General features: G+C 31.2%; 2 protein-coding genes across 4 annotated transcripts; one reads left to right on the plus strand and one right to left on the minus strand.

Annotated features, from left to right (window-relative positions):
- Nucleotides 1-36: 36 nt before the first annotated feature.
- On the minus strand, nucleotides 37-2900 carry LOC143184653 (NECAP-like protein CG9132). The gene is made up of 3 exons (XM_076387039.1): nucleotides 2667-2900; nucleotides 1822-2218; nucleotides 37-1739 (listed from the first exon to the last, which is right to left on the minus strand). The coding sequence occupies exons 1-3, from the start codon at nucleotides 2750-2752 to the stop codon at nucleotides 1485-1487; spliced, it is 738 nt and encodes a 245-aa protein (XP_076243154.1). The 5' UTR covers nucleotides 2753-2900; the 3' UTR covers nucleotides 37-1484.
- On the plus strand, nucleotides 2843-11456 carry Sa1 (stromal antigen). 3 transcript variants are annotated; one of them, XM_076387037.1, is made up of 19 exons: nucleotides 2843-2937; nucleotides 3738-3944; nucleotides 4031-4197; nucleotides 4258-4436; nucleotides 4508-4681; nucleotides 4745-4949; nucleotides 5024-5959; nucleotides 6033-6375; nucleotides 6456-6689; nucleotides 6762-6954; nucleotides 7027-7213; nucleotides 7283-7587; nucleotides 7656-7867; nucleotides 7948-8114; nucleotides 8196-8247; nucleotides 10142-10177; nucleotides 10366-10539; nucleotides 10626-10710; nucleotides 11056-11456. In XM_076387037.1, the coding sequence occupies exons 2-19, from the start codon at nucleotides 3766-3768 to the stop codon at nucleotides 11071-11073; spliced, it is 3846 nt and encodes a 1281-aa protein (XP_076243152.1). In that variant the 5' UTR covers nucleotides 2843-2937; nucleotides 3738-3765; the 3' UTR covers nucleotides 11074-11456. The 3 variants fall into 3 exon arrangements, with proteins under 3 accessions (XP_076243152.1, XP_076243151.1, XP_076243153.1); XM_076387036.1 differs by lacking the exon at nucleotides 2843-2937 and adding an exon at nucleotides 3501-3613; XM_076387038.1 differs by lacking the exons at nucleotides 2843-2937; nucleotides 10142-10177; nucleotides 10366-10539; nucleotides 10626-10710; nucleotides 11056-11456 and adding exons at nucleotides 3501-3613; nucleotides 9051-9096.
- Nucleotides 11457-11498: the final 42 nt, after the last annotated feature.

Consider the following 11498-nt stretch of genomic DNA (forward strand, 5'->3'; position numbering starts at 1 on the left):
TATATATATATTATAATCACGACATATATTTGCACACCAGCTATGTGTGCATCGTATAACTTTTTTATAAACTAATAATAAGAACGGAATGTTAACAGTGGAATTACAAGTATGTTTACCGTTACACTAAATATTAACATAAGTATTATTAACAATATTATTCAGCATCATTTACAGTTTTTAATAATACTAGAATATATAACTTCTTTGCTTACTCTATTCACATATGATCTTATTTTTATATTTGAAAACAACTTACAATCACACAATTTAATATTTAATATTATTTTGTGATAGCTCTGTTTAAATATATACATGAAACATTAAACTTTCTTTACTCTTGCAAATAAAGATATGTAACAACTTCATTTGTTTATCGTTTTGAATATAGATTAGTTTTCTATTACTCTTTATATAACATCCTTAAGTGTAAAACATTTACTATTTTACCTTCCATTTTTAACAGTATTTTACGGCATATTTTTTACAGTTTTTTTGCCTATAACTGTGTTAATTCAAAAATTAAACATCTTATTTTTAGAAAATAAGAAACAAAAGAAAATTCTTATGTATAATGATACAACTGAATAGTAAAACAAAAAATATATATGAGACACTTTTCTTCTTAAATCTACCGTCTCAATAATAATTTCAAAACTTGATACATTCACAGATTTAGGCCTTACATTTGCATTAGCTTTTTTAATTTTTGTTTTATGTACAAAAACTGGAACCTGATGTTAAGTAAGACTGCAAACACCATACTTAATTCATATTCCTTTAAGGGTTTTAACAAAGAATGTATCCATGCAATAGAAAATACTGTAATCATTTCTAAAATATAGTTAATACTGTATTAATAATAAAAACTGTGTATGACAGAATCTTACATTTGAATATCATACAGCTGTATCTATCTTTTCTATTTCTTTTGTTTTTACAGGCATCTGTTTCACTTTTTAATGACAAATTGTACGAATGTGCAAGGCATTCACTTATTTGATATTTACTCATATAAAAAATATGAGAATTGTACTCATATTTTATAATTTATGTAAATAAAGATCGTAATTATATGTACATTATTCCGCATTATTAATATGGATAATAAAAATTTAAATAACAGAAAGAAAAGATTAAATTATACTACTGCTAAATATAGATTTCTCTCTGTAAATGATCATAACACAAAATAGTTATGATTATAACACGCAAATATAATTTGTGCTATACATTTTAAGATAAATGTTTTAAATAATTAGAACAAATTACTTTGTTATTCTGTAAGTACTATAGTATAATACAGTAAGGGTCATGTTCTAAAAATGTAGTTAGTTTGCTATATACATAGAAACATCTTTGTCCATAATTACCCTTAAAAGATATCTATGTATATACATGCTAAGGTACATGTATACACAAGTGGACATAGCCTACACTTCTACAGCACAGCTACACTAAATTTTAATACAACTTTTGAAGAATTAAAATTGTACCCAACTGGCATTGCCTGCTGCTGGTGGTTGTTGAGCTGGAGTTTGTTGCGAGGCACTGGCAAATTCTCCCCATTCTGAACTTGTTGTTTGATTTTGATTTTGAACAGGTTTATGTGCAGGGGATGAAGTTGGGGTCCTGGCAGGTGGTGGTGCAATTTTTACACCACCAGGTGGAGGGGGTAGACCAATACCTGCATTGGGACGCTGCTTTGTTTTGGAAGAGACCTCACTGCCATCCTTTTTCTATACAAGATAATTAAAAAAAACTTTATCATTCGTTCTATAACTAAATATCTTTAAACTTTTATAAGAAAAATAATCATACAGTAATTTTCATATTAATTTTTATTGTCTCCCCTTCTTTGAATCTAAGGTCCAACTCTTGCTTTGGTTCCTCCTTCTCCTTTTCTATCTGTTCTTGATTTTTCACCCATTTGAAATGATCTTGAAGTGCAACATTTAAATCAAAACTATCTGACCTATCTGTGAACCCAACACCAATGAAAGCTGATCGTCCATTATCATCCTGAATTCTTAAAACAAAATAACGGGAGGAATCTGTGACTGGTTCAACAGCAATTCCTGGATATTTGTCAATTGGACATTTTGCAAATAATTCTCCAGTAACTTTATCTTCTAACTTTATAGCTATTAAGTCTCCTTGGGATACAAGACGCATACGACCAGTCCATGAAGGTTCTTGAAGATTCCAATCAGCTGCTCTATAGACAAATATATAAGGCATGTGCTGTTAAATGAATACTCTTATAAATAATTGAATATTCTTTAATGTTACTTCTATAAAATTTCATTTCTTCACTTAATAAAGCTAAGATATCTGCCATTCAAAAATATAAATTTCCCAAGAATTTTCAGAACTACTGTGTTTTTAATAATCTCTGTTAATTCTTATGGAGTTTTGTAAATGACAATATATATTAAACTTTTACAATACTGTATTCCAGATGTGACAGCACTATATTATTCTTTGACCAATTTCCGGTATAATTTTCGCTGACGTATTAATTGAGCAAAAGAAAGTAATGGAAAGTGAATCGCACTGAGATCTTTTAACAAAACTATAAAATATATCATGTGTAAACACAGGTTACTCTTTTACAAAGATCATATATTTTGGTGAAAATACGTGTCAAAAACAATCAATCATACCGATAACCCCTATTCGTTGACCTTGGTGGTATTTTAAACACAAATACTTCGGACTTGACGAGTAACACGCTCTCATATGTATCCATTGTATTCCTGACAAATCGTTCAGAGAAAGCGCGTATATTCCAGAGATGAACTTTACGAAGTTCTATTTGAAAATTCGTTTATATTTTATAACGAATCTTTGCCGTGATTTGATAACTTTATCTCTAGTCACGCCTCCCAACCCCCACACAAAACCGTTAAACCACAGATTATTTCACTAGCGATAGTAAGTAGATCATCTTCAATGCATGTAATATTCAATGCGAACTAACAATAAGAACATGACTTACAAACGCCTTTCAATACTGAATGATCATTTTGCTTCGAGTTCATTTACTTCAACACCGTTTAAGTACATACATTAAAATTATTGCTTTTAAGAAATATAATTAGTTAATGTACGATTTATAGATCTCATTTCTAGAGCAAGCTTATATTTAATTTGAATTATGGCGAAACAAATTCATTTTCATGTACGCGATTTTTTAAAGCGGGAAACGTTTCAGGCAATATTCAATGATTAAAAAGTTACAATTTTACTCATTTCTATTAGATAGTTATTTTTTTTAAGCAATAAAGAAATTATTGTGCATAAAATGATATTGCTTGGATGTAAAGCCGAAAATTAACGATGTGTCTCTGTTTTCTTATTGGTTCGTTTTCGTTTGTATCCTGACAAGCAACCAATAACTATGTTTATTAGTGCGTAATTTGTGGCTTGCAAAGTCAACTATAAGTATGATATAGCAAGAAGCCGGGGTTATTTGAAGAATTCTACCGATGTGTTTTCTCAATTTAGTAACAGAGAATTACGATTTTGATTAAATGCAGTTAGAAATCGCAGATAGGTGAAGCTTCGTGAACATCCCTAATCCCCGCGTCTGTCGGGGAGGTTTTTACAGGTTTGAAACAAATCAAAACTTTACTTGTTTATAAACTACCATAAAATGTTGTTTGGCGGTATTTTTCTGGAGTGTGAGCTACTTCTTTTTTTAGCTACAAGACTATCCAGTATTTCTCTTTCAGGGATTATAATTAGGAAGAAAACAGCAAAATGATGCACAGAAGAGGAGGAAAGCGAATACGTATGGATGATCCAGTGCCTCCAGAGTATGAGGCACCTATGACACCCATGACTCCGATAAATGATAATTCAGGAGGAGAAGTAAATGAATCTTATTCTAATTATGCACCTTATAGTCAAGCACCTCAAACACCTATACATAATCCAACGTAAGTATATCAAATATAAGCTAGTTGGTTATTGGATGTTATATATGTATCTGTGTTATGTCTTTTATTATATTATGTCAATTTAGTCCTGAACATTATTCTTCTGAGAGCTACAGTTCACCTGGTACATCGCAACATCAATACCAAGAACAAACAGGAGGGTTTGAGAATCAGTCACAGTTTGAACAACCAATGACACCAGCAACACCAAGTAACATGAGGATCACAAGAAATACACGTGCTAGATTACGTGGTATGCTTAATTTTTATTATTTCTCTTAAAAGTCATTGCTTTAATAATTAATATTTGCAGGAGGACCAATACAACAACCAAAGTATAAAGAAATAGATACAGACTACATTCCAACTGGTAGCAGTAGAGGAAGAGGAGGTGGTGGCCGTGGACGTGGAAGAAGGGCACATCACTCTCATAGTTTAGAAGATGAAGCTAGTCTTTATTATGTCATTAGAAACAATCGGTCATCATTAACAGTATGTCATTCAGAAGCATTTAGAAAATGGTTTAATAACAGATTTACATAATAAATCGCTATCATTTTCAGACTATTGTTGATGATTGGATAGAAAAGTACAAGAGTAATAGAGAAAATGCTCTTCTCATGTTAATGCAATTCTTTATCAATGCAAGTGGTTGCAAAGGTCGGATTACATCCGAGATGCAAGCAACAATGGAACATGTAGCGATTATTCGGAAAATGACCGAAGAATTCGATGAAGTATGTTGAATACGTTTTAATAAATCTATATTTTTATCTTAAATAACAAGAGTTTTAATATAGGAAAGTGGAGAATATCCATTGATAATGACTGGACAGCAATGGAAGAAATTTCGTGCGAATTTCTGTGAATTTGTTCAGATATTAGTTCGGCAGTGTCAATATTCAATAATTTATGATCAGTTCTTAATGGATAATGTAATTTCATTACTAACTGGTCTTTCAGACTCACAAGTAAGAGCGTTCAGGCATACAGCAACACTTGCTGGTAAGATACTAACATAGTTTTTTATATGCAAATATGACTATAGACATGTAATGTTAACATTATATTTTGTATAGCCATGAAACTTATGACAGCACTGGTAGATGTTGCTCTGACAGTATCGATAAATTTAGATAATACACAACGACAATACGAAGCCGAACGGCAAAAAGCGAGAGAGAAAAGAGCTGCAGATAGATTAGAATCGCTAATGGCTAAGCGAAAAGAACTCGAAGAAAATATGGACGAAATCAAAAATATGCTTACGTATATGTTCAAATCTGTGTTCGTGCATCGCTACAGAGATACATTGCCAGAAATACGAGCAATTTGTATGGCGGAAATCGGAGTTTGGATGAAGAAATTTCATCAAAACTTTTTAGACGATTCTTACTTGAAATATATAGGTTGGACGTTACACGATAAAGTTGGTGAGGTACGATTGAAGTGTCTGCAAGCATTGCAACCTTTATACGCTTCAGAAGAATTGAAAACAAAACTTGAACTTTTTACGAGTAAATTCAAAGATAGAATCGTTGCAATGACGCTGGATAAAGAATATGATGTAGCAGTGCAAGCTGTTAAACTTGTCATTTCTATTTTAAAACATCATAGAGAAATTCTTACCGATAAAGACTGCGAACACGTATACGAACTTGTTTATTCATCTCATCGTGCTGTTGCACAGGCAGCTGGTGAATTTCTAAACGAACGTCTATTTCGACCGGACGATGAAGCAGTGGTAGGCGTGAAAACTAAACGCGGGAAGAAACGTTTACCAAATACTCCTCTTATTCGTGATCTTGTTTTATTTTTCATTGAGTCAGAGCTTCACGAACACGGAGCATATTTGGTAGATTCTTTGATTGAAACGAATCAAATGATGAAAGATTGGGAATGCATGACAGATTTATTATTAGAAGAGGCCGGACCGGAAGAAGAAGCTTTAGATAATCAAAAAGAAACGTCTTTGATAGAATTGATGGTTTGTTGCATAAAACAGGCAGCCACAGGTAAACTATCATTTTCTTTGCTATGTTTATCGAACTTATGACAAACATAAACTTCTTATAACATTGAAAACAGGAGAGGCTCCAGTCGGTCGGGGACCAACTAGAAAGATCTTATCGGCAAAAGAAATGAAGCAAGTACATGATGACAAGCAGCGATTGACAGAACATTTTATACAAACACTACCTCTTTTACTCGATAAATATAGAGCGGATCCCGAAAAACTTGCAAACTTGCTCGCTATTCCGCAGTATTTCGATTTAGATATTTATACAAAGTCACGACAGGAACAAAACTTAGATGCACTGTTGAATAAAATTCATACGATCGTAGAAAAAATGCACGATACCGAAGTTTTGGATACAGCTGCGAAAACATTGGAACACATGTGTATAGAAGGGCATGCTATATTTACCAGGTAAACTTTTATAATGGTATTAGCAATTAAATACTTTTGAAATGGAAAAAATGTTTTAAATATAATATGTCTCAACATAGATGTGATGTAGCACGCTCAACATTAATCGATTCTATTGTAAATAAATATAAAGAAGCTATTGATGAATATAGAAATTTAATAGAAGGTGATGAAGAACCAGATGAAGATGAAATATTCAATGTTGTACAATCTCTTAAAAAGGTGTCGATATTTTATTCTTGTCACAATATGAATCCTTGGGGAATATGGGATTCTCTCTACAAGGACATCGAAGATGCTAAAGATCCATCGAAGTACTAACGTTACTCACGTAGAACTTTTGTATGTATGGAAATATCAATTTTATAGAGTAAATTTTATTGTAGGTGTTTACCGCATGAAGCAGTTAAATATTGTATAAGTGCATGTTTCTTTGCGATTTTATGGGGTCAGAATCATCTCATGGAATCTGTAGATTCTGGAAATCGAGGTGACGACGAATGTCGGCAATTGAAAGAACGTTTACATTCTTTCATGGGTTCCATGCGTCACTTTGTTAGCGGTGATGGAACCGGCACGGTACATAATCTTTTTATCTTCTTTTTTAAATACTGTTAATATTTATGTAATAACTTTTTAATGTTTTGTTAGCCTTCCCCGCCAATTTTGAGAGAAGAAGCATACAATACAATATGCGATTTATTAGTAGTATTTTGTAATCAATTAACAACACATTCTAATCCCTTGATGCATCAGTTGGTGTATGAACCTGATCAAGCAATGCAAAATATGCTTAATCGATTTATACAAGAATACGTATTTTTCGAAGAAGAGGATGGTACGTTGCTTTTAGTTACATGATAAAACAATGTTTGATTCTTATAAAATATCTATTTTATATTTTTAGATGAACATGACGAGCACTCGAAGATCGAAGAGTTACATAAAAGAAGAAATTTCCTAGCGGGTTATTGCAAGTTAATTGTATATAATATGATACCTACAAAAGCAGCGGCGGATGTGTTCAAACACTATGTAAAATACTATAACGATTATGGTGATATTATTAAAACTACGCTAGGTAAAGCTAGAGACATTAACAAAACAAACTGCGCTTTAACTATGCAGCACAGTTTAAATATTTTATATAATGAAATAGTAACTGAAAAAGGCAAAGTCAATAGGAATAGTGAAGAATTTACCGCTATAAAGGTTTGTATTTACAAGTTTTATTATTTTAAAGTAGCAAAGATAGAAATGATACCATAAATATATTTCAGGAACTAGCGAAACGATTTGCCTTATCGTTTGGCCTAGATGCAGTAAAAAATCGTGAAGCAATTACTGCATTGCATCGAGCAGGTGTTCTTTTTGCCATCACTCCACCAGATGGTATCGAACAAGATCCTACTGGCCCACCACCTAATTTATCTTTTCTTGAGATTTTGTCTGAATTCACAAATAAGCTTCTCAAACAGGATAAACGTGTTGTGTAAATGGAATTTTTATTTAATTTGCTATTAACGTACTTGTACTGTTTTTATCGCAACTAATTTTATATTTCTGTTACAGGTTAAATTTTCTCGATAGGAGACTACAAGCTGGAATGCCTTCCTCGCGGGGAGAGGATTGGCAACCCTTACTTTTGTACAGAAACAGTCTGTTACATGGTGAGACGGATCAAGTTCCAGTGACAAGTAAACGGGCTTATACGAGGCGTAAAAAGGATCATTTAGCTGGTGCGTACATGATATTAATATACGTTTATATGATTCTTTTTCCTTATGAGTTTATTTATTTTTTCTTCAATATTTTTGCAGAAGAAGAAGAAGTTGATGAGCCTGAAGAAGGTTCTGATCATGAATTTTCAGGGTGAGTTGGATGTCCACACCAAAATTAATATAGAGTAACACAATTTTTACATTTTATTTAAAAAATTCATTATAAAAGTAAAACAGTTACATAGTTGCAAGTATTCGCTATATGTAATACTTCTTGAAAGTTTGTAATGCAAAATATTAACTTACTATAGATGGATACATATATGTTAAAGTACGCAACACGCTTTCCTTTTTTGCTTTTAAAATATAAGTTATGCTACAAATTATGAACACTTTAGATAGTTATAGAAACTGTATTGCAAACTTACCAACTAAATTTACCCGCTTATGTAGTCATTTTAATTCACATGTAATGTGCATATTCTTTTTATTATTAGTATTGCACTTGTAATATTGTTGAGTACTAAAAAACCGTACTGTCAGTAGCTTAATTACTAATAAAAAGTATCTATTTTTGCTATATTTTATTTTGTATCATTGCTTTATTATACGCTTTGCTAAATATATTTGTTACCATAAGACGTCATACTATTACGTAATGTTAAAAGTATAAAAATTATTCTAAATCATACATACGATATACTTAAAATTGTAAAGCAAATATCTATCCACTTCTAAAGCATATTCTTATTTTAATTTTTTATTTTGTTGATTTTTCGAGAAATTCTATAAAATAAAACATTTTTTACACATTAATAGTTTAAACTTAAATTTAATTGCATGTTTGTGCTTTAATTTATTAATACACACTGTCCTACAATTGGCGTCTTTACGTAAATTATTAATCTATTGTGTTCGCATGGGTAGTAATCTTTTATGAATCGCTTGTTGCAGGCTACCTGATCGTTATTCAAGCTAAAAATTAGAATTTTTAGCAAAATATATAATATATATATATATATATATATATATATGTATACATATATATAATCATATAAGGGGCAAAAATTGTATAAGGAATTGATAAGGTTTATTGTTCTTGGTGCCTGTTTTAAAATCAACTTTCGAACTAAGGAATAGGGAATAAGGAATTAACAACAATATACACATATATGTAATATTGTCAAAATACGTATATAAGTATTGAATTAAGTATCAGGCATATACGTAAATATGTAAATGACCAAAGTTGTGTAAGAAATCAATGAAATCTATTATTCTTGATGCCTACTTTTAAACCAACTCAACCTTCTATAAAAACTAGTATAAGGAAAATAAGATAAAGATGCACAATAACGTTGTTCAAGTAATGAATTGATAATATTTTTGAACGCCTGATAAAAAAGTACATAGAGAACGATGTGTGTTCCGTTGACCCTAAGAACTTGAGAGCAAGTAAGTTTAAAATACTTTGTATTCTACTTATATAATAATAATATACAAATTGGTGATAGACATGCTAAACATGTGATATTAATTCAAACGAGACCCTTTTCTCTCCCACATGTTCCTGAATCCTGCTGTTTGATCAAAATTGAATAGACCATAGTGAATAAGTAATGTTGCACCTTGTACAACTTTTTTCTCTTTGAAATTTACAGGAAATGTGTGACAGAATTAACCCGTCGTTTTGCATTTCCTGCTTAATATCAAACTTTTACACTTTCTATATTTCAACACGCCGTTCTCTATAATCATTGCAATATTATAGACATGTTTTTAGGTATTTTGGTTTATTAATACCTGGGTTAATTCTACCAACTTTGTTCGGATACTTTATCGTTCCTTCGGATGTAGGAATGGAATGCAAGTGAAACGTATGTACGTGGAGTGTAATTTTGCATTATATATGTACATTTATCTTATGTATCGCATAGACCATATGTGTAAAAATACGAAGAGTAACATAACATTAAATTTTTGTCCCTTTACTCAGGAAATTATAACTGGGATGTATTTCCACCAATGAAAACTTTTTCTTTCAGCAAACACAAGAAGAAACGAGGTCCACGGAAGCACCAGTGAGTAACTCCATTCATTTCACTTTATACTTTGAAACCTTTCCTTCCTTAATTCGATTCATGGAGACTACTTTTTGTACTATTACAGAAAAATCTGTCCTACTCAAGTTAATAGAAGCAGTGTTCATCAAATAAACTTGAACGTTGTGCATTCTTTGTAGTACCACAAGCTTGAATCTTTATTTCAGATTAGCCGTTAATAAAGTATCAATAACTCGTGGATCTAGGGCAGCTGGTTTTTACGAAACCAATGATTCTACACAGATGCAAGCGTCTCCAGCAGCAACCATTGAAGATGCATCGACCAGTCCTTCTCAAGACATAGACAATAAGCTTAAAACGTTACAGATACAATCCAGATCGTAAGTAAATCTTTCCAATTGGCGGTGGTTTAGAGTATTTTTATCGCCTTTTATGAATTACTCGTAACGTTATGTTGTACTCTTAGACGAAGAAGTCAGGATCATGGGGAACCAAGAGAATTGAGAAGAACTTCTAGGAATTCAGGTCGCTACATAGAAGGACAATACATGGTAAGTTGCATTTTAAAATTAAAAAATATGTGCATATGTCTTGTCTAATTTATATATTAAAATTGTGATACATTAATTTTGTGTATCGGTCAATTACATAATTGTACACATCACTTAAAAAATGTTAATACTGTAAAATTATGGTATAAGTTTCCTGTCATTACTTTCCAAAGTAGTGAATTAATTTAAAAAAGAAAACAATAGATTTTTTAAATCAATATTTCATTAAAAAATGTAATGGATCTACTATGTTATTGCAACTATATTGCTAAATGAGCAAATAATTTTGAAATTGAATACAATTTCACGTCTTCACAATTTTTTGTTTAAATATCTTTGTTACAGGAATCTGATTCCGAATAATAGTGCACTAGAAGAAAAGACTATATTGCATCAAAGATAGAAGTATTCCAGATGCAGGCGATTTGTGATACATTTGTAATACATACGTGAGATTGAATAAGTTTTAAATAGTATAGTAAGTAAAACTTACTTAATCGATTACATGTACGAGATCAAATGTCAAAACTGATGGTCAATCATTGAAATTATTATAAATGTTCTTCGAATCATTTTTATACAATATTTTTGTTATTCAGAATCATATATTTCCTTTCAAAACCATTCTATTGTATTAAATATGGCATACTATACATCTTACACTATCCAGGATAGTTTTAAATATTACTATTACTATAAAAACATTTAAATCTAAATAAATGACTGTAATGTATGAAATAAGAATACTTTTTTACATATTTGTGTCGCGCACTATTAAAAATATTATA

Source organism: Calliopsis andreniformis, chromosome 10 (genome assembly GCF_051401765.1).
Source record: "Calliopsis andreniformis isolate RMS-2024a chromosome 10, iyCalAndr_principal, whole genome shotgun sequence".
Taxonomy (NCBI): domain Eukaryota; kingdom Metazoa; phylum Arthropoda; class Insecta; order Hymenoptera; family Andrenidae; genus Calliopsis; species Calliopsis andreniformis.